The sequence below is a fragment of the Phoxinus phoxinus genome (genome assembly GCF_949152265.1).
Source record: "Phoxinus phoxinus genome assembly, chromosome: 4".
Classification (NCBI taxonomy): Eukaryota; Metazoa; Chordata; class Actinopteri; order Cypriniformes; family Leuciscidae; genus Phoxinus; species Phoxinus phoxinus.
Genome location: NC_136879.1, coordinates 25,927,563 through 25,952,299, shown reverse-complemented (window position 1 = coordinate 25,952,299; position 24,737 = coordinate 25,927,563). Strand labels below are relative to the sequence as shown.

At 36.6% G+C, this 24,737-nt stretch overlaps 1 protein-coding gene across 3 annotated transcripts in view; it reads left to right on the top strand.

Moving 5' to 3' along the window:
* Nucleotides 1-267: 267 nt before the first annotated feature.
* nova2 (NOVA alternative splicing regulator 2) overlaps nt 268-24,737 on the top strand; it is a 51,758-nt gene continuing 27,288 nt past the window's right edge. The window contains exons 1-3 of one of the 3 annotated variants that reach the window (XM_079611469.1): nt 268-332; nt 9,835-9,897; nt 13,453-13,596. Coding sequence is in view for 2 of the 3 variants with exons in the window: in XM_079611467.1 (XP_079467593.1) it covers nt 4,758-4,914; nt 9,835-9,897; nt 13,453-13,596 (364 nt within the window). In the remaining variant the exon portion in view is untranslated. Of the gene's footprint in view, nt 333-4,208; nt 4,915-9,834; nt 9,898-13,452; nt 13,597-24,737 lie in introns of those variants that run through there. The other 2 variants (XM_079611467.1, XM_079611468.1) reach the window with 2 other exon arrangements.

Below are 24,737 nucleotides of genomic sequence, written 5' to 3'. Positions count from 1 at the left end.
AATCCTCCCAGCAACATCAGACATCAATTAGACACCCTACAACATAAATAACAAGTGACATAGACATCAAAGAGACATAAACAAAGTGCATGTATGTGCCATGTAAACATAAAAAATTCTAATTCAAAATAAAAATTTATTTCTAATAAAAATATAATGAATATGACATTTGATGCATTTAAAACTTTACCACTGGTTTACCACACGGCCCCTCCGAAGTCAATTTGTCACATGGTTTAATGGTTGTTGTTGTTTTATTATGGACTCTTGTTTTGTAGTAGGCCTATGTTGTTTTTCCTGTTCCTCATTTCTGTTTCCTGGTTGTTCCCCAGGTATGCTTTTCACAATTGTTTTATTTGTAATACTTTATCCTCAGCGGTTTACAAATGTTTTATGGAATATGCTTTTTTTGTATGTGTCCCTGGTAGTTAAATCCATGACACTGATGTTGCAAGCATCATTGTCACTATATCATTGTTAATTGGTCATGTTCATGTGTTTGTCCTTGTGTATTTAAGGCATTTTACTTTTTCTTTGGGGAGTTTCAGTTCTTGTGATTTTGATATTATTGATCTACCATTCTGGATTCTCATCTTGCATTGTTTAAAAAAAAAAAAGCTTCAACCAGATTCTCAAACTTTGCTCTAATTTGTGACATTATAGTGGTTATACATGATAGTGCTGCCATGGTCCTTGTTTTTTTTCTTCTTCTTTTCTTATGCAATGAGAAATGTTTCAGTAGGCTATTTTTCCAACTGCTATGACTAAAGGCCTACTTTCTTTGATGGCTTTGCCCAATAACCTTTCAGACTTTGCCCTGAAAGAAGTCTAACTTCTTTTAACTTTGGAATTGTAATAAGGGTGTGTGCCACTTAAGTCTGAAGTATAGTCAATCTTATTTCAGTAAAGCAAAGGTAACAAGGTTGAAGTCCATTACAAGGTAACACATCTGTGACATATCTGATTCTGCACACAGCAATAGTAGGCTATACCTTGTAATGGACTTCAACCTTGTTAGCTTTGCTTTACTTAAATAATATGTACTATATATATATAAGTATATGATAGTAAAGTATATATAATTCTATCATAATCTTTACAATTATAATCATGAAAACGAAGGGAAAATTTTCAAGCAAAAAAAAAAGATGTTGTGAAACATCTGCCCTCTTGTGGCTGTAAATGATACTGTCACATGAAAACTACAATGAAATGTGACTATTGTTTTGCCACAAGAGGACAGTAACCTTGCGTAACCTCCACAGCTGCACTGACTTGAGTAAATACAATGTTTCCTAATAGCTTTTTTTATTATCAATTCCAAGAACGTTGTTTTTTTTATAGTGTGGATGCTTTTACTGATATGGAACAATTGCTGTTGTGCTGTAGTTCATGTAGATGATGTGGATCAAAATATGAAGAGAGTTTGAGGACAGAATAAAAATGTGTATTAAATGTATTGTTAGATCTGTATTTAGAGTTGGCATGACGGTGTTTGTCGTCTCTGCAACCTTACATTCTGACAGGGATCACTGGACAAAGAAGCAGCTCTTCTTCTCAGTCTCTTTGACTGCTTCCACAATTCACCCACAAGATGGAGACTCTTGTGTGTGTCCCAATCTGACAAACAAATGATTTCATATTTATTATTCTAGCTGAGGCTGATATTAACAATGTTCAGGGAGTAACTCTGCATTCTCATTGGGTTTATTAGTTGTTTATTTGTAAAAATGACTTGATAATGATTCCAAAAAAGCTAGTTTGTGCCAGATGAATTTTCAAATACCCTCGTCTCCTTTTAAACCTGCATAGTGCCGTGTTGTTGCTCATAAATAAATGTGGAATTTAATGCCAGATGTTGCCCAGTCTGGCTAATTCTTAAGGTTTTTCTGTGTTAGTTGCAGAAACAATAGTGTGGGTGCTCTTCATAGAGAAGGGGGCAGATGGGGTCCCCTCTTCAAACAATGTGCGTTGCGTGGGGGAGGGTGAGATGCATTGAAAGTCATCCTTGACGAGATATCACCCTTTCACTTGTGTGACAGAGGGGGAAAACTGCACAGGTTTATGTGAAAGCTCATAAACCCATATTACAGGAATGGAGAGCTTTAGCCACCACCATCTGTCCGAAATTAACATTTGCGTGCAATGAGTTGCTGGTAAACAGAACGGGATTTTTGTTTTGCTTGTTTCATGGTATGTAAATATAGACTTATGAAGTCTATTGTTTATTTGTCAGATTGGGTGTATATATATGGTGCATATGAGTGTACATATCACACAGGAAAAAATATCTTCAGGAATATAAATAAGTACACTTTTTATATATATATTTTGTATATTATAGCCTATATATATATACTTTTTTGCAAGGATTATAGTAGAATAAATGAGTAAATATATTTGGCTTGTATTTAGTTCATGCACCTCATGAGGTTCCTCTGAGGTTTTTTCTTCTTCTTTTTTTCCTGTGGCATCTGCTTATATCGGTTAAATGTAACACGGATAAACCATAGCATATGTGAACATGATCTATGATTCTAGTCTGACTACATCCCCGATCCCATCCCTGTATTCGTCTGGATCTGTGGAAGCACACATCATTTTCAATACATGGGCTCATGTATCCTAATTCTCACATTACCGGTACTAAAGCTTTGTAGTTTAAATAAAATAATCACCCATTTTATTTCCTGAGTAATGAGCTTTTCTAGAATGTGACTGGTAGAATAAACAAAGCAACTGAGTTTGATTGTTTCACATTGATTGCATTTAATGGATGGCCAGACTCAAAAGAACACAAGTGTTTTATAGTCATTTATTTTACTCAATCTGCCCACTTTAAATAGGAGTCAAAGGTCTCAGTATCGGTTTGCCACATACCTCCACTCACACTGAGCATAGGCCTATGTATTTCAGATGACACTGGCGCACTGCTGAGTTTTTCCACAGAAATGTGAAATTGCGTGAGGTGGCTCTTTGTGTTCATGCAGTAGACGGCGCAGCATCACCTCGATGCGAATCTGGAATATAGAGAAGTGCTCGCCTCTGGCCCTGATGTGTTGACACAGGAGGAGTGTGAGTGTGTGACAAGAGGATACAGAGACTCTTACTGGGCACTGAGGACACTATATACTGTAAAATATGTTTGAACAACATCCTTTAGCTCATCCAGTTAACATCCATTCCTTTATACGAAATTTTATGATTTTATCTAAAAGTGGTTTTTATTAGTAATTTAAATTCAAAGTTGTCAAAAAAATGTGTAACCATTTCTTTTTATCATCTTTTATCAACCATATCTTTTTATTGTAATTGTTGCTTAAAATTGTACAGATTTCAGTTTTAGTTAAGTAGTATTTTGTTCATTGGTAGGCTACTAAGTTTTCAAAGCTCAAATACTGCAATAAGGATAATAATAATAAGGTAAAATTAAATAAATATATATATTTTAAATTACATTAAAACTACATAAAAAAATAAAATCAGATGATGATGATAATAATAAATAGTTATAGTTGATAATAATAATAATAATGATACATAGTTATTGTTAATAATATATGATATTAAAATTATATTAAAATATTCCTAATATAAAATATTTATATAAATATATATTTAATACATATTTAAATATATATTCAAATATAGGCCTATAAATATACAACATTTTGTCAACAACAACAATAATAAGGAAAAATGAAATAATAATACAATACATTTTTAAAAATGAAATTAAATAATAATGATGATGATAATAAATAGTTATTGTTAAGAATAATTATTAATAAAATCATAACGATGATGATGATAATATAGGTATTGTTAATAATAATAAAATTACGCTCAAATATACCATATATAATATATTTTAAACATATATATTTATTTATATATAATAACAACAACAATAATAATAGGCTAATTGTACCCTAATAATAATAATATACTCTGGTCAAATTCTTGGGTGTTAGACAGAGACGAGCTGCGCATTTAGAACTACGACTTTTATTTTTCACAACCCTGTGCCTATTTTTCAATGATGCTCTCGCATTTTTATCACCACCACCTCCTCTTGTCTGTGTTGTCATGTGACAAGCAGGATTTATTCTTCGCTTTGCAGGAGAAAATCAAATCTCGACCAATCGCAGCTTGAGGGGGGCGTGTTAGTTCCTCCACATTTGACAGGCGCGCACTCGGCTTCGCATGACGTCACCCGCGGCTCCGCGCTCCAGCAGCAGAAACGCGCAAAGATGCTCTGAAAGCAAGACTGCAGCATCTCCGAGTCAGAGCCTACAAAAACATCGCATCTCCTTCAAGCGCTCGTCCAGCGCTTCAACACCGTCCAGCTCTATCTGCAGGGGTTTGCCCACCTGCATGCGGGATCCGCTGTTTTTCCCTTTCGACTCTTGTAGCCTACATTTCCCGTTGCTATTTATTATTCGCGCATCTTCCCAATTTTTAGCAGTTCTGCTGACCACTGAGGTCTCATATTGTTTTCAGCTGGAGAGCGCCATCGCAGAGCCACGAGTGAGGACGTTTCCCACATCACTTGTTATTAATAATATCAGTAGCCTACAGCCTGAGCAAAATCGAGCCACTGGATATCGATGCGTCTTTCATTCTGTATCTAGGCAGCTACGGAGGATCGACGCACCCCAAACATTCATATCATCGTGGTTTCACATTCAGAAACAACATATCTGCGTAGCGCGTGTAGGGGAAACGAGAGCGAGCCTAAAGCTTCTTTATAAAAAATGATGGCCGGTGGGGCAGTGCAGCAAAACGGGATTTTCTCCAATCCGCATCATCACAATCAACCGCCGCACATGGAGTCTGATCCCCCCGATTCCCGCAAAAGACCCCTGGAGACCCCGACGGAGGCCAGCAGCACCAAACGCACAAACACAGGAGGTAAGAGCCAACTGCTGTCTACATAGGCAACTCACTTGGCAATGAATTAGCGACTCTTCCCAAAGACAAGTGCTTTGATGTAAGTCCCAATGGGAAAGATGAAAGCAACATCGTTCATGGCATATTCATTCATTTTCGATTTCCACGGAGCATCTCACCATTTAACGTGGTCATGCTTCACCGGACATGTGCATCTGAGATTTTAAATTCATATTTACAGTTCGCGTCCATTTTAAGTGACCCTGAATTGGTGGTTGCGTCTACAACGCACTTAGACCGTCGTTTACCAAACACATCCTCAAGTATTTCTAAACGAAAGGCTTATGTATGGAATAACCGGGTTGTGTATTTCTAAATATAGACTAATATCATGAGCACATACCTAAACATTAGAAAACATGGCTCGTTTACACGCATCCTTTATATCACCACAGATGACCTTGCTCTGGTGCCTTGAATCTATATATTCTTTTATATTTAAAAATTGGCCCTGAAAACTCAAATTATGCATGATGAACGATAATATAATATTTGGATGAGAAATACAAATACAGTGATAATAATTGTTATACCAATTGTATTTATTAAGTCAGTTGCAATATATAATATAAAATGTTTCTCAAAAATTTGTACACATTTGCATGCCTCACTTGCATCACTGATATTCGAAATTTCAGAATGTATTCAGTGCTTGAATGTGCACTGGATCCTTCAATATTTTACTGTAGTCTATTGTTTATAGCCTACTGGACCCATGCTTGCTTGTTTATTATGCATTCCGGCAGATGCCCTAAGAAGTCTTGTGTGCACTACACTTGTCTGCTAAACTGTTTTGCAGGCTAGTCATCGAATGAATCAGTTAAAAACAAAATAAGCTTGTATTTCGTAACTCTTAACTGTTTTCGGCCGATGGATCTTAGTTTGTTAGCTGATAAAAAGTGTTAAACACTGTTTTTCTGATCTGTGACGATTAAATCCCCATTAAACAGGAAATCTTATAAATATTATTGAGGTCTTTTTGAACTCTGTGACATTTAAGGCAGAGCATTTTGATATTTGCAATATTAACAATATATCTCAACTGATTGGCTGAGGTCAATATTTGTTTTCACTAAAGGCCAACATTTTTTTTTAAAAGTGCAAGAATCTCTTATTTCACTTGCTAAAGGGTTTTAAAAAAAGAAAGAAACAAGTGTAGTTCGAGTTATAGGGTTAATAATGGCGCATAGATGAAGTGATTGGCGGATGTTTACATGTGAAAGAATCGATGCTGAAAGCGTAATGAATTGTCAGTCAGAAGAAGCATGCTGGACCCGTGGGAGGCATAACCTGCAGATCCATTTGCTCAAATGAAAAGACTTTGATGCTTAAGAGATCTAGGCTTCACTGGAATTTATTTACCAAGACAGATTATTCTATGGGGTTCTCACAACTATGGAAGGGAAATTTTAATATTGTCATTTCCAGGCCTGCAAATGACAAAGAAATGAATACAATCTTGAAATGTCATGGAAGGATAATGGCAGTTTCTATTGGTAACTAAATACAATTTTGTGTTGTTATGCTTAGCTATCAAAAACCCTTAAAACCCTTAGCCAGTTACGTAGTATAAAAAACAATGGAAATGTATTAACCAAAAGCTGTAGAATCCATGATTCTATTAAAATACTCAATTTATTCAAAATAATGTATTTATATTATTGGATGTATTAATATTACAAAACAGTTAACTTAATTTAGTATTGTAATATGACATTGTTGCTCTATGTTTAAGCATATATATTTATATGAATTAATCCATATTTTTTTAATTGAAATAATTTTTTATTATTAATTTAGTGTTTTGTGAGTTGGTAAGACATGTTGATAAATATGTGGAAGGAAATTAATATTTTTATTAAAAGCGTCAAATTAGTCAAATCAGTCATGTAAAAGAGATAAATACGTGGTTGTATGTTTAGAGTCGACATTTACCCGTAGTTTCCACTTTGTGGTTCATATTTAAACACCAGCAGTTAAACAGGCAGATCTTTGGCCAAGTTAGTGTGAATCTGAACCATTTATGTGGATTTTTTTTTTTGACAACTTTTGAGCATATAGCATACTGCATGGATCCAGCTTAGCATACTGAAAACGGGAAAAGCAACGCACAACAACAGTCCTACAACAATAACAGGTCTACTTTGTTTTCTCTCATTAAACATTTACTCTTTGATTTAATGTTTTCACACATGTAGGATTAGTTTCATATTTTGTATGACTTGAGTATTGTTTGAACTTTTTTTTAGCGGATTAAATCATGATGTGGCAGAAGACGAAGGATTGTATCTTAAAGGCTGCCTAAAAAGAAAGTTATAGACATTAAGGTGAAAGTCAGTTGGCTTAAAAACAAGAATAATTTTCCTGCCAATTGATCGTTAAGGCTTCTCGACTCTCCACGTTCCCGAGCTGTCTCATAAGATGTAATGTTTTAATTTTGTAAATGGATGAATTGGCACAGGACAGTGCTTCCATTTACAAAAGGTTGTTTTAGGGGATATATGTCCTAGCTGGACGGCGTGAGGGGACTGTCTGTGACCCTCTGAGGCCGCAAGAAAACGTGGAAGTGTGTGTGTGTGTACAATCCTGTGTTGGTTTTACTATATAAAGACATTTTCGGATGCTGCTCGGCACCAGTGAGTTGTTTCTTTTTTAGATTCTCTCGCTTGTGCATTTCTACCCGCAGGATGAGAAAATAGACGCAGGATCCGTCTTCGAAGGGTTCGTTACGTAAACATGATTTGCCAGCTGTGTTTGAAGATTCAGACATTTATACGGGGGACCAATAACCGATTCGTCGCTGTCGCCCACCTTGTTCACTCACATCCTACAATGCAATACTCCCACCAGTTTTCAGATTAAGTGCACAGTTTTTTTACAGCAGTTTTTTGATAGGCTCAGCAGAAAATGCATTTAGGGTGCGCTGCGTTGTGCTACCCCATCATTTGTTTGTTTCGCCTCTAATCATGATTATGGGTCGAGGCAATCGTTTCTTCCTCCTTCCCGGGTCCATCTCTCCCATCTTCCACCAATAGCGGCAAGTCATTGATTATCCATGCAACCCTCAGCCTATTGATCACCGTACGATCACTTCAAAATGAAGGGGGCGCTGCTTCAGTTTTTTCTTTAATGCACTGCGTCAAAGAAAAAAAAGAATCTCATGCAGGATGGCGAGGATTTGGGAGGGCGTTGTGAAAGGCAGCCCCACATTGGATGATTTGCTCGCCTCTCTCGGCTTGTCTGCCGTGGAATGGAGGACGGGACCTGAGATGAATATGGATGAGATGAATGAAAGAAGCAATGCGAAAGCTTTTCTTCGAGCCTTCGCGCTTGTTAGAACAAAGCATGCTGCTTTCTCTCACGTGCAGCAGAAAGCGAGGAGTATGTTTGCAATGTTTATATCGGAAGCCATTTTGGTCAGGCAGTTGCTTGGACAGCCATGCAGGGAAAGTGGTCCTTTCATCACTCCACTAAAATTAGATGTTTGTTTATGCTTAAGCAAAAATGGTGTCTAACCCAATGATGAATTTGAAATCTAATGCAGTATAAATCTATTTGTCAAAGACTAAAAATCAAAAGCAAATGAAAACAAAAAAACAAATTATTCATTGCTTTGTGTCTGTTTTTGAAAGGCCCCCAACATAAGCTCTCAGGAACCTTCAATTCTCAAGCTGACGTTGCTTATTCTGAACCACGGGTCTCTTGGGAGTCTCTTGCAACCAATGATTTGTGTTTACACCATTACACCCACTGGCTTATTAATAACCATTTGGGTGTTTCTAATTATTCTGACTTCTCAGTGCGTATAATCATAGATACATGCAAGATGAGGACTTAAGATATGAAGTAAGTTGGAGGAAAGAAAAACAGCATACCAACTTGTTCTTGTTTTGTTCCCGGTGTTGCACAATGGGAGGGACTCATTTCCCTCAAAGGCACTGCTACGGATATGCGTGTAGTGTAATCCACAGATTTTTCTCAGCCAGGGCTTTTGTGTTGACAAGTGACAGGAAATATGCTTGATCCAACTCAAACTTGGGCTGTTGATGCTCCATGTTTTAGAAGAGAATAAACTGAGAATGCCTTTTATTCTGATGTACTGATTATGATTGAAATATGCTTCTTTAAAGGAATATTCCAAGTTCAAGTTAAGCTAGATTGACAGCATTTGTGGCAATATGTTGATTTCTTTATTGACTAGAAGCAAAAATCAGTGAGGCACTTAAAATGAAAGTGAAGTAAATTTAAAAGCAGAAACATGAAGCTTAATATAAAAGCACTTACATGAGTTCTTGTGTTACAGTTATTTTAGGGGTTTAGACATTTCATGGCAACTAAGTTGAAAAATTGGAAATAACTGCACACAGAAAAGTTTATTAAGGGGTTTTCCCACACTAAAATCAAGTGTGGGTTGTGGCTATACTATTAAAACAGTGATTATTTCAATGTTTACAGATTGGCCCTCTGTACTAATTTGTTTCTTTAAAAAAAAATTAAGAATAAGTTAATCCATTAATATTTGTGGTAATCAACATTATGCCACAAGTGCTGTTGTTAATTGATTTGAACTTGTATTGAACCTGAAATAATCTTTGAATTTACAGTGCCATTAAATGTAGAACAATTCAATGCCATTGCACATTGTTATCAGGTCAGGTTTAATTTAAAATAATGGTGAAAATAATTGGAAACCAAGAAGTCATTATTATAAAGTTCATGATTACAGCATCTTGTATCTTTATCCATGACGTCAACATTCACAATCACAAATTAGGAGGTTTGAAGGTAGACTCTGTCATTGACTCTGTCATGTTTCACTTTGTTTTGTTTTTCTATCTGACATTTCCACAAAGATTAATTTTCTCATTCACATTCTTTTAGAGAGATGCAACCAACCGGCCATCCATGATCCTCCATTTTCATCAGATTTTGTCGGATTTCACGGTAATGTTTAATTTTCTGCCCAAATTACATACAGATCTTGTTATCTGCAAACCAGAGTCTACTTTTACCGTTTTTTTCTTTATTATTTTTTCACTACATAACCGCCACAAATGCTTTGTAATATTTTGCTGCTCATAATTAAAGTAAAATGTGTAACCTTTAAAACAGCCTAATATTGTTCTGAAAATGTGATGCTTGACATAATATCTTGTGTCTAATGTGTTACATTAATTAGAGTAGATAATGTCAATTATAGCCAGTCTGTATGCATCCGTGATCCAATTTATGACAGACTTTTGTTAGATGCTTTTTGAAGAGAGAATACTAATGTATGCATGATACACATTATTTATGAACCCCACGCCATATTAATCAAGGTTAAATTTAGACTCATCCAAATCAAAAGGAGGACAGTCTTAGCTCTGTGAGAAATCTGGGTCATTGCAGAAAAGCATGTATCCGTAGTGTTCTGTAGACACAGTTTGAACCGCCTATTCATAATGTGTGAAAACAACAGCAATTTTTAGTATGCGAGTGAAAAATCTGGACTTGTCATTTAGAGCTGTTCATGAGCCTAGTTCTGAGTACATTTATTTATGTCGCAGTAAACCTCCATTATTCCCTTGTTGTTTATGTAACTCATAATCTGGTGGCATCCAGCACTAGTGTGGCTAAATATGAGACTTCTTTAGTTAGAGATCCGCTTCATTACACATTCAGATCCATTGGCATGTGATTCTAACAAGATTATCTCAAGAAGACTTAAAGATTTGTTAAAATCATCCCATTGCCTATACTGTTAAAGGTATAATTCACCCATAAATATACTCAGCCTCATATCGTTCCAATCCTTTATGACATATTTTCTTCAGTGGAACACCGAATGTGATGTTTTGAAGAATTTCCAGGCCACTATGTTAAATATAATAAAAGGAAAGGAGGACTGTGATTGTCAAGTTCCAAAATGACAAAGAAGCACCATGAAAGTATCACAAAAGTGGTCCATGTAACTGTACTATATTTTACGTCTTCTGAAGTCATAAAAGCTTTGTGTGAGAAACAGACATTAAAATGGAATTTGCTTGTTTAAATTATGTCAGAATCGATAAGAATCATGCTGTCAGAGTCAGATCTTTTCAGTTAATCAGTAGATCAAGTTCACAAAACCAATCTGAGAGATTCTTTCATGAATCAGATTCGAATTCAGTTCTTTAATTCAGTTCACTGAATCACTGATGCAGGCTCATCATACCGGCTCAGTGGAGTCGTCAATTGTCAGTGAATTACCAATTAAATTTCAGTCAGTTCGCCACACAAACCTGCGCACAAATCATATGGACTACTTTTATAGTGCATTGTTTTTCAAGCTCGAAATATCTCCGGTCCCCATTCATTGTAATTTACATGGAAAAGAGAGATCAGTACATTGTTTAAATTTACTCCATTGTGTTCCATTAAAATAAAAAAAATTGTTACGGGGTCCCGCACATGAAATACGAGTAAAAAATTAAATTAAAAAATGCATTAAATAAATGGGAATGAATTCTTAATTCATGGCCATAATATATACATATATATATATGTCCACATTTCATGTGCAGGAATTTTTATTTGCCTGAACTATCTCTAACCTTAAAACAAATCTGCTGTATTAATACTAACCCTCTCTATGATTTCCAGCTCAAAACAATCTGATCTGTGACGTCCATCTTGTTAACAGAACACTAACACTTCTCTTAATTTGGCTCACACGTAACTACAGACATGTGTCATTATTACTTTGTCAGTGATGCGGTTAACTCGGGCCTTCGACCAAAACATGCCACGCATCCCTGCCATCGTTGCTGTCCTTAGCTTGTTTGCTTGTCCAGTCTATATCATTTTTACCCAATCATCAGTATTAGGCTGCAACTGCATGTAGTTTAGCCTAGCCATCAGCCTAGCTTGACAAGATAAACTGCTTCTCCAGAATAACAATCTAATCTAAAGCGGCCGTCTTCTGGGAGCCGACACAGATTAATTGTGGTGGAATATTAAGCGCGTACCCAAGCGGCCCAGGCAGAGGGATACAATGTCATGTTAAAGTCACGGTGTAGGAACCATGTACTGTGCTTCTGCTGACCTGGATATGCTGCAGCCGGGTAGAGCCCAACAATAGATGAAGCACTTTACTGTCCCACCGCTGCTCCACTTTCAAGAAAACCTTTGCTGACCTTCCTCTAGAGGGAAGGGAAATCAGGATGTCTTGTGCTATATTTTATATGCCATGCTCTTCACTTGATATAAATGGCTACTTCTACACATTACAATGTCTACTGAAATGGAGTCTACTAATACATCTGTTGAAATTCACCCTCTCTTGCATTTATTTTGATTAACAAAATGTACCCTCATCCCTTTCCTACTTGCTTAAGTTGTAATTTTCTTGTACCTGCGCTGGAGTTTTTGTTCTGCTCTTGACTGTTAGCAGCCCTGCTTAACTTAAGCATTAATACTTGTGGTTCAGCTTTAATTACAACTCGTTAAGTCCACTGATCTTATTATAGTAGTCTTGTAGTTCTTTGCTGGTCTAGTATTTCAGCTTGACTTTTATTTATAGCTACCTTGTCTGATTGCCACTTAGGCAATATGTGCTTTTTCTCATAAGTCAGGCATTAAAGTGTCTAGCAAAAATGTGAATCTGCTCCGTGCAGCCATATTTTATCACCGTGAGGTCTTCACTTCAGTTTGCCAACTTGGTAATTGATGGATATTTCTGATCAGCATATGGTAGAGCTTTATATCATACTTTCTTTTTTTCAGATAACAATTCGATGATTTAGGCCATAGGAAATAAAGCTATTTAAAAATTCACTAGCAGCTAAAATTTGGATGCACTTTCTCATTCTTTATTACTTTATTTTACAGTAAAGTCGTTAAATCTATGATGTAGCACAAATGGAAGCATGAAAATATCAAAACGATCTTATTTTAGCTTCTTTAAAGTAGCCAGCCTTTGCATAGATTACAGCTCTGCACACTCTGGGCATTCAACCAAATTCATGAGGTGCCACCTGGGGTGCTTTTTAAACTGTATATATTATTAAAGAAGTTCCCATGTATACTATGCACTTGTTGACGGCCTTTCCCTTCACTCTCCCTGCTAAAATTCATCGATTTTAAAAAGTCATTAAAATATTAGGTTGTAGACGTAATTTAAATTAGTCTACAAAACGAATTGCATGCATTTTTTAAATCTTAAATTGAAAAGTAAATGTCAGATTACATAAAAAAAAGTTTAAATCCATTGGAAATATTATTATTATTATTATTATTATTATAAATGTCAGATTAATGTTTAATTTTCTTTTAAATCTATTGCAAATATTTATTATTAGTAGTAGTAGCAGTAGTTAGTATTGTAAATGTTAGATTACAGTATATGTTTTTTTTATTAATCTATTGCAAGTTGACATTTGTTTGTTTTGTGTACTTGTTTGTTTATTGTTATTGTACATGCCAGATTTTAGTAAATCTATTGCAGAGTTCATTTTTTTTCTCTTTCTCTTTTTCCAGAGGAAGGCGAATATTTCTTAAAGGTGCTGATTCCAAGCTACGCCGCAGGCTCCATCATTGGCAAGGGTGGTCAGACTATTGTCCAGCTACAGAAAGAGACAGGGGCCACCATCAAGCTGTCCAAATCCAAAGACTTCTACCCGGGTAAGTCTCCTAATTCCAGAAAGCCCTGAAGGGAACCCTCATCAACCTCCTCTTGTTTACTGCTCTACTCTACCATTTTAAAGCACCTGGATTGCTTTATATCTTAACTAATCTATGCTATTAGTCTATGCTAATACATTACCAAAGGAACCTCGTTCTTAAAGTCACTGCGACTCGTGCTTAATGAGAATCATATGGGGCGCTGTCACCTTTGGGCTTGCGGCCACACCATATGGCCTTTATCAGATCTCAGGTTGCACATAGTGCCAGATCAAGTGAGGACAATGAGCTGAGAGACTCAGTATGGAGTTCAGTGCTCAAATGAATGCCGATACAACGTTTGAATGCTCCTTTTCTAGCACTATTAATATTCAGAGAGAAGAAGAGAGATGTTTTGTGTCTGTGTGTGTTGGAATTCTTTCAGATGTTTTTAGGGATGGGGTGACAGAGGAAACGAGAAGTGGTGGGGGGCTTCTGGGCTCTTACTTAAAAGGGCTTTGTGCGATTTGCTCATCCTCCCATCGTTGGCATGTCCAACAGGGCACCTCTGTCCCTTTTCCCTTGGGATGCAGAGCACAGAGCGATGGCCAGCCATGGCAGATGCCAAATGCAAGACACCTCCTACCCACCCCCTCCCTTTTCATTGGTTTTGGCAACCTTGAGTGCTCCAATGTCTAGAGCGGGGGGTTGTGATGGCTACTGAATTCAGGGAGAGGAACGTAGGCGAGAAGTTGCCGGTGCTGTGCTAGGTTGTTCGAGTGCTTAATGGGGGGTTCTTCCTCTCCTGTGAAGGGGGCATCTGTATGGAAATTAGCTTGAGCTTTTCCTTGGGTGCGAGTCAAAAGATCCACCTGCTGTGCCGCTCTCAGGGTGGGGAAGGAGGGAACTCTTTCCCTTTTCAGGAGAGAAGTGTCCGGTATAACTAAATCACTAAACTGTTTTAGGAAGCACATCACATCTCTGAAGACATCATCTGTGATAGAAGCCACACTGGCATTTAATTTTGGACAAAGCAGCGCTGGCCAGAGGCATCCATTATTTCTGCGGAATGAATTTATTAGTTGTCTTCGCTCCAAGTATAGCTCCTGCAGCATTTACTGGGAAACGGCCATATTTGACTACAACCTTGCATCTGTAAAGAACACTGTTCCATCTTAAAGACACCACAAGAGACTGCTAAATTAAATGTAGTTTCAAATGTTGTCGTTTTTATCAATTCGCAATGCATGCAAATGCAGAACATAAAACTAGATGTTACAGTTGCAGCTCACACAAAAATGAAAATTCTGTCATTATTTACACACCCTTATGTCTTTCCAAACCTCAATTGCTTTCTTTCTTCTGTGGAATACAAAAATGGTGATGGTGAACAAATTATGACAGAATTTTCATTTTTGGGTAAACTACCAATTTGAATGATGTTACCCCTAAATGTATTATGTTGTAATTTTTTATTAAATAGCATGCAAATTTATGCAAATGCATAAACAGGATGTTAGAGTAAGTATCCACTACTTAAAAGGATAGTTCACACAGCAATTAAAATTCTGTCACTTAAATTCATCCAAACCTGTATGATTTTCTGTCTTCTGTGGAACATTAAAATGTATCTATTTTATTAAAATGTGTCCATGCAAAGAACATCAATGGGTCCAATGCTATTTTGGACCCCACTGACCTTCATTGTATGGACAAAAAGTAAAAAAACATTCCTCAAAATATGTTCTATTCATATGTTCTTTTGTTATGAGGGTGAACAAATGATCACAGAATTTTATTTTTTGGGTTAATTGCTAAAAAAAATACTTTTAATTTAAAGGCTTATGTTCCACAGCCATTTGCATGAAAAAAAACTGCACTAAAAGTCAATTTTTTTTAAAGCACAAGATTCGCTCAATTTTTCTCACACATTATTTTCAGAGTCCAGAGAGTTGCATCATCCTTTTTTTCTTTATGATTGGCCAGCGCTCTTCCTCTCAGGTTTCCTGACAGTGTGTACATTCTGACTTTTCCCTGTCCAAGTCACTGATCCCCATCCAGCCTCTGTCCCTTTCAGCAGTATGTAGCACAATATTAAAACTCGCTCCTAATCTAGCACTGGGATTGCAGTTTTCAGTGTTTAATACCCAGAGAGTCATGCTGTCCTCCCCCACACATTATCAACATTACTGATTTCTCTGCTGTGTAATCTGCTTAAGACCTAAGCTTTGTGGCCAAAAGATGAAAAGCCGCAATATTACAAATCTAGGGGTAGAAATTAGATTTCTGTGTGTTCATATTATTTGTTTTTGCTCCCTTTCTTCAGCCTCATTCACTCACATTTTTATTTACGATGACCTTTAGTGTTGCTTAGTTTAATTCAAGCTGAGTCATCTTGTGAAAAAGAAGTAAACTTTGCGTTCTTTTACAAAGTGTACTTAGTACGGAAATAATGTACTTTAAAAAAAAATTCCCAAGTGAAAATGTAATGTAATATTTACAGACACTTGACTGCATGTTATTTGCAGTTAATTAGAGTCTTATAAATTTATATTAAAGGGCACCTATTATGGAATTTTGAAATTTACCTTTCATGTAGTGTGTAACATAGATCTAAGTGAACAAAAACATCCTGCAAAGTTTGAAATATGAAAGTGCACCGTATATAAAGTTATTGTCTTTCAAAAGTAAGAGTCGACTCTGAGTCATTTTTATGAATCGTTAGAAGACCGAAGCTTTTTCTCTGACTAGATGACGTCAACTTGTCAAGTTATTTGAATACGATACGCCCACTTATTGCGCTCCAAGGCCAGGGAAAACATCATGGCGACGACCGACGAGACGCTGTGTTCTGAAGTGCGACTCAAAAGCAAACCTTTTTCATCTGCCCAAGGAGGAGCATTTGAAGACTAAGTGGCTACAATTCATATATACAACTATACCACAGAAGTATAGTCCGAGCCTTGTGCTTTGTTCGCGCCATTTTGAAGACGATTGCTTTTTAAATGCAATCTAACATGGATTCGCGAGCCGGCTGATATTGAAGGAAGGTTAATTTCTAAGTGTATTTGCATCAGCTTCCTCATCCGTATCACAACCTGTAAGTGCTATTAATAATTGTTGCATTTATGTTTTATGTAGCATGCTTAATAATTATTTTGTTTGTTGAGTAAGCACCGTTTAGCTTCTAGGTCTTCAATGGCAATTGTATTGAGATATGTGAAGTGTTTGTCGTTGTTTTCGGAGTTGTCTTAAAGAATAGAGTAATACCTCGTAGTAACGTAACTGCATTTTTTTTTTTTGTAAAAACGTTATGTTTATGCATCGGGCTAATGCAAACAAAGACTGATTGTGCTTTTACAATATGAACTCTGGGCTATGCTCGCTAACATAACATTAAATTCTTTATCTTATTTTAATTTTTTTACTACAAACTACAAAGCAGTGGACTATAATCATTATTATAACACAATTTAATTGATAAAAGCATTATTGTACTCCGTGTTAAACAATAAGTATTATCTCTGTAAACACTGCTGGGTCATCTGACCAATCGCAGATTAGCGTCGCGCAAAGGAGGGGTTTGGAAAAACGAGTCGTTGAACGAATCATTTGGGAGTCGGTGAGCAAATCAGGTAAAAATAAATGCATATTATACGAAAACAAAAGTGTTTTTTGACATTGCATGCACGTAAAACTGTTGTTGGGGACTCCCTAAACAACATTAGGAACATTTTAAATGTCATAATAGGTGCCCTTTAAATGCAATTAGTTCAAGAGTACATTTTGCCACTTAATTAGGACTTACTTAATTAGTATATCTATTTATTTTATAGTTTATTTGATAGTATATCTAATTATTTTTGAAATAATTGTCTTTGCAATATGATTCAAGTGTACTGCCAAGTATTTATAGTAAACTAAAATATACTCTAATGTAGTCCTGTATTTTTTGTAATATTAATTTTTTTTAAGATATTGTTGTCTAGTACATTTAAAATATTTACTTTAAATGTAATATTGAATAACACACTACAAAAAATTTAAATCATGTATTTTACATGTGTTTTAGTATGTTAGTCAACACATCAAAATCAGTACACTTTAAAGTACAATAAAAGATTGTCAAAACAATGTACTTTAGAGTAAATATTTTAACTTTACAAAGTATAATTAAAATATACTATTTGCAAGGACGTACACTATTGGGCATTTATGTTTTTGGATGGTGTTTCTACAATGTTTCATGTAAATACCATGATATATATCAAAGTACCTTGTAATTATCATCACTGTGGATACCACCACAGAATATTTTTGTAAGGGATTGCTAACACTTAAGGTTTATGATCGTGTTAGCCTTTATTGCTACTAAATTAGCAAATGTTAGCAAGTAATTATGTGACTTTTGTTTGTGACTTGGATTCGGCCTGTGGAGGACGTATAAACTTAAAAGAATCACACTCGAGGAGTGTTAGCCTATGTTTAGAAGGTGAAGTCGCTCACTATGCTAGTTGCTCACTATACTACTTGAAATTGTCAACTCCTAAAATGTCAATAGGCCTATGTCTTAAAGCTTGCGTGTTCTAATGAATGATTCAACACATTGTAGTGCTTGTTAATCAGTCTGTCTGTAAACTCCATTAGTGCTATGTGCTAGCCTACATGCTAATTGTCTTTAGCATGTAAAAGAGCCATTGTCAGAGGCGGCGGGATAGTCGGCATCTGGGCTGTGGAGGAGAGACGAGGTACCCTTAATCCCTGTGGCTTTGTTTTCTTTTTCAGGGACGTGACGTCATCTTCTGTGGCCGCTAGCCCTCAGTGCCAGCCAGTGCCTGAGACTCACACAGTCAAACCGTCTTATACAAAAGAGCCTTGCTTTCCAGAGCCAGTTTGACCCGAGTCTCATCATAGACAGAGCGATATAGAGAGAAACACTTAGCGAGGGGGATGATGGGAGTGATGGCGCAGACAGTGATCTTGAAAATGATGAAGATGCTAGGACATCAAAGTACATTTGTGATATAATTAGCATGTTGCCCACTTAGCCTGCTGACGCTTCCAATTAGGCATGACTAGACCTTTTTCAGTGATCATCAGGAAGATCTTTAGAATGTGACTTTTCTTTCTTTCTTTCTTTCTTTCTTTCTTTCTTTCTTTCTTTCTTTCTTTCTTTCTTTCTTTCTTTCTTTCTTTCTTTCTTTCTTTCTTTCTTTCTTTCTTTCTTTCTTTCTTGAATTATATTGAATCTTCATCATAACAATTGAAATATAAGACATACAACTAACTGCATTTAATATATATTCCAATTCTAATACATTTTTATTGAATTTTACATCATAATTAAGTGTCCGAAAAGTATATTCTTTAAGGTATGTTATTTAAGTACTCTTTTTAGAAAATCTAATGTGTAGATCTTTTTCACAAAGGTAACTTCCTGGTTTCCCCCTCTCTTTCATTTATCTTTCCTCTTGGGTGTTGTACATTTGCTTCTGTAATGTGCGGCTTTTCCGTCAGATGTAATAAAAAACCTCAGAGGGACTTGCCATTAATAGAACACTGCAAATTTATTCCAGGGATCAATTTTTGCATCATGGGAGTGGTGCCGTGTCCTTTACTCCAGCCCTCCCCCTCGGCCGGCCACCATCTCTAGTGCATCTCTATGAGGCTTCAGTACAAATACTATTGATCGATCCTGCCCCTGCAAATAGACGGGATAAAGGATAAAATTCACCATGAGAACTGAAGAGAATAGCAGGTGGCTTCCCTTCAATTTTGAAAAGCCAATCTCCTTCCACCCAGGAAGTACACTGACTAAATCATTTTGATAATTTGCACCTCGATTCAATGGCGTCGAAAGGGGATGTGAGTAACAGAACATTAAAGTGCGATCTTTCGCATTACTGGCTCACAAACACTGAGGCTTACCTGCAGACCCACACTTAAAAAAAATGAAAACTCTGTCACTATTTACCTACCCTCATGTCGTTTCAAACCTGTATGACGTCCTTTCTTCTGAGGAACACAAAAAAAGATAATTGAATGAACATTGTGAAGTAAAAAAAACCTTTTGACTTTCATTTTATGGACTAAAAAAAACACAGATACGTAGTTGAATATCTCTATAGTCATATAGTGGCCTACTGATATGCTGACCGATATTGTACTTTTTTTTTATCACATTGGTCAATACATTTGTCTGTATGAACTGAGACTTTTGTTTTGCCAGAGACAACGAGACGCACAGGATTCTCCATTCTCCGTCTTCATTAGTTTACTATAATCAAGAAGTTACTATCTAAAATGTAAATCTTATCTATTTTATAAAAAAAATTAAAAAAAATATATTTTGAATATGATTGTAAATATATAAATATAATGTAAAATAAATATACATTTAGTTGCAGCATTTGTTATTTAATATATTTATATAAAATCGTGTGATATCATATATATCGGATTTATATCAGCCATCGACTCTCTAAGATATCGGTACATTTCTTAAAAAACCCATATTGGTTGACTACTACTGATATGATTATACAGGTTTGGAACAACATGAAATAATTTATTTCTTCTGTTATACAGAATAACAATTTCTTCTGAATTTCAGCACCAACTTCGACTGATTGACTGCTGAATTGACCTAAACTTTGTTTTAGAATCATATGTTAGAATCATCAACTCAATCAAAAAATGTGAAATACACACAGCTTTCTGAATATCGACCGATTCAGATCCTCCAACGGGCAGCAATTGCATGCGGTCCTGCTCGTCCGGAGCCAGTATTTCGCATGGCGCTTGTTATAATAGACATTCTCATCATGCAACATGTTTGGATTGTTTTTAATAGTCTCTCATGGAAACAGTAAAAACAAATGAGTTGATGTCAGTCCTAGAAACTGGAGCCAGTTATGAGATAACAGTAAACCATTTTCTAGATCTGAGAGCTTTTAATCCAGCATTCCTGTAGGTCTGAGCGACGTTCCCTGTCTGTCATCCCTCAGACTGTGCATCATTAGACCAGGCACCGAGTGGGCGAGAGCTTATGGGCACAGAGCTTAGGACCTCAATAACTGTCCCATGCTTGGGCGATGTGCGGAATAGTGGATTCTGACAAGGAGGATCTTGGATTTGAGAGCCAAAAATATCCCTCCAAATGTTTGACCCATCTGTAAGTCCTTCCCATGGTCTGTATAATAACCTCTGACACTTAGCTTACCGCCTGACACTCCTGTCATCTCTCATATTAGACTCAAAGTTGTGAGTGTTTGTGTCTCTGTCAGAGTATATCAAGGGATTTGATATATTTATGACGGTGCAGTAATGTCTGGTCCCTCCGAAACACTAGGGCAAAAAGATGCAAACATGGAAAGAAGTTGAGAGGGGAATGACACAGTGAAGGGGGAGGAGTGATTGAATATCTAATTGTTTGAATGGTCAATTATGGGTCTAAACTGTGTAGGACAAAGAGGAGTGGTGGGCCACTCATAATGACAATAGAAGCTTTTGACATTGTTGACGACACAGCTCCTCAAGTGTGGGGGGAGGTGCAGGCGCGCAGGCTGGTCTCCCATCTGCCTGAGGAGGTGTTAGTGTGTGTGTGTGTGTGATGATGCAGAGACAAAAAAACAAGAGTGAATAGGAGACTGGCAAAAGTGAGAGTGCTGTGCACCGTGAAAATCTCAGTTGACTGAAATTGTTTAACACTATGTATATATATATAGCAGTTTATTTTGAGATTATCAGCATTATTATTGTTCAGAGCCTTAAATTATATATAATATACATGTTATTTATTTATAGTATATATCCATATAGTTTATTTATATTTATTAGATCATTAATATAATGTATAATTCATTTCAGAATACAAATCTCAACATATAATTAGCATCATTAAATTATTATACATACATCAACATCTTATCAGACATCGACCGCCAAGCTCTTTAGATATCAGTCTCTGAAAACTGACTAATGCTGTGAAATAAATAATGATCAATCATAGTGAATAGCAAATATCTGTTAACTCGTAGTAGTGGTAGTAGTTGTATCGAACAACAAGTCCCTTTTTATGTAGAAATGCATCCAGGGTGTCAGTGGGAGTCCTGACGTGTTACATAAGTGGGCCTGTCTCTGTGCTTTTGTCTGAGTCTGTCAGTGGTGTAGAGATGATGAATGTGTCAGTGGGAGACAGCCATCCTCTTCTCTCGCTGCGTTCACTCTGTCATCTGCTGCACATTTTATGATGAGCTCATCAGTAAAAACCAACCCCCCACACTCAAAGCTCAGCAATGCAGGAGCTTAGCAGATTTTATCTATATGCATGGATATTTACACACTTTTTCCGAGAGAAGCTTACTTGCAACTTTTGGTAAAAGTGAGTCGCTTTGGATAAAATCATTTGTAAATATATGGACAAGTGGATTTGGTCATTTGGACAAGTGGATATCTTTTTTGGCACAAGTACAGGAATTGATTTAGTGATGCTATATATATATATATATATATATATATATATATGTATATATGGCTTGTAAATGTAAAAAAAAATTCTTCTCAAATGTGTAATACTTTCATTTTTCAATATCATATATTGGTACACAAGTCCCTCCTTTGTTGTAAACAAAAGCTTTAAATTATTCAAATGAATTATAAATGATATAAAAACAGCATTCGATTTTCCAGCCTTGTCTAGATTGTGACTCTCATGTCTTATAGCTGCACGCAAGGTGCACAGGATCTGTCCCACGAAGGTGGGACCTCTCCCGGGGTTTGGTGCAGAGCTGACGGGGCCGACACCCCCCATCCCCCTTTGTCACAGACACGCCCTCCTCCCTACGGGTTCTCGCTCCCCCCTTAGAAACAAAGCATGCTTTGTTAGTCTCTACACTTGGTTGCCTCAGAGATGGGAATTAAAGTGACGGCTCTAGAGGCAAGAGGTTCCCCTCTACCATCATCATTATAGCCGTCTTTCTCTGTTTCCCCAGCTACAGCAGGCAGGTAGACAGGCAACAAAGATGTCTCTCGCTTCTGTGGCGATGTTTGCCTCTGGGCTTAGGGCGAGACAGATGCGTGGTTTGAGAGAGAGAGAGTCAGCCGCAGTAAGGATGGATACTCTCGCAGTCCAGTCACGTAGAGAGGCCTTAGACTCCGGCAGCCAATCGCATAATGGCATGGCCTCCATTTTGAAGTTCCCGCGAAGGAAAAAAAGCGGTGGCAGATGTCCTGCTGCTCTCACTGGCCGATTAAAGCGTAACGCAAACACCAACCGTACCTTTAAAATGATTTTAAGAATTTTTGTTGTAGCATAATATATATATGTATATATGCGCTAAAAAAAAAAATGTTAGTAAGTGTTATGTAAAATATATATTAAATAAAACATTTATTTATTCAACCAAAAATACTATATTCAACAAGGTTCTCGTTAGATTTCTGAACTAAAATAATATAGATATTCTCAAAATTGCCAATAAAATTATTATAAATATGCAAATAATTTTGAGTAACATTAAGATTAAGATTAATAATAAAAAAATATTATGACACTCAATCAACAGAATAATTATTCAAAAGCAATCTTTAATCAAAACTCAAACATCACCATGTTAATAAAGGCATTTGATTAATAATCATTGTTTCACTGAAGCACAATCAAAAGACACAAAAGCCTCCAGCACATTTCTTTAATCGTAGATCCTCCATCATGACACCTGGCTTGCCGGTTGCTGTGGCATGCCTTCCCGTTGCATAATGAGGTTATAAGTGCAAACTCATTTAATGCCTGTGTCCTGCATTTGGGGCAATTTAGCATTTGTGCTGAGACATTTGGGGCTTAAATAAGAAAAGCCCCTTACATAAGATTAGGACAATGGAAAGCTGCATTGTGTAGAATAGGGGGGCACCTTTCCTCTAAAACAGAAGGTGGTGAGGGATGACAAAGAAGAGTATTGAGTGTTGGCGGTGGGTTTCTTTTTGGAGCAGATCCAGCCTCTTCGCAGAGGGGACAAAGCTCCCCCTCTGTGCCTCAACAGAGCCTCTAAAGGCACAGAGTTCCGCAGCTGCCTCCCGCTCCGCCCATTTGCCTCCCAAAATCTCTAATCCCCACTGAATGACCCCCCAAACTCCCTTACCCTCTCTCATACACTCACTACCACCTTGAGCCCACCAGACTAGTGATTCATTTCTCCTTCGTCCCCCGTCAGCTGTCGAAACGTTCCCTTCAACACACCGGCTGTATGCTCGTATTAATTGCAACAGATCGGCCACGGCTAATTATCTTTGACCCCTTTAGCCTTGTAGGAGTAGTGTGTGTCTATGCGTCAACTATGGGTTAGAGAGTACACAATTGGGAATTTGCATGCACGGATATCTAAATGCAAGACTGCTATCTGATATATATCCAGAGATATTGCACAGCCTATTTGATCATCTTTGGCACTAAAGCATAGGTTGCTATAGAGCTGTTTGTGGGTCAGCTTTGGATCTGGGGAGAACAGTTGTTCCTCAAGGGGACCTCTTGAGATGGTCACGTGATCATGGCCTTCTAGAATTATACAGCATGAGGACTGGGAGGGGGTGCTGCCTATTGAGCTCAACCAATTGTCACTTTGATTTGATACCTTTTGTTGTTTCTGAAGATGCAGCTGTGCCTGTAATTTTTGCCATCAACAAAGAAATCATAAAAAATAAGTATTATATATAGTTATATAATTATATAGTTAAAAATATGAAATATATTTGATTTCATATTGTTTTATATAATACAATTCAAACTATATATAAATAAATAAAATGAAGTATTTTATATATTAATATTGTTTATGTACTTGCTTATAATCATCACACACATCATTGACAAAAGAAAAAATATAATATATACTGTATATATATATATATATATATATATATATGTGTGTGTGTGTGTGTGTGTGTGTGTGTGTATTTAAAATCAATTACTAAAGTAAATATATATGCAAATGTATCAGTATTTTTTTATTTTGTTGTTGTTGTAATTCTAGACAAAATTCAAGAAAAACAAAGATGCAGATTAGATTATAGTTTGCTATTCTTGTTGCAGCCAGGCTGTATGATGCTGCCTTTTCAGTCTCATGAAACCTTCGACCGCAGACACAAAGGAGATTGCTAATTGCTAT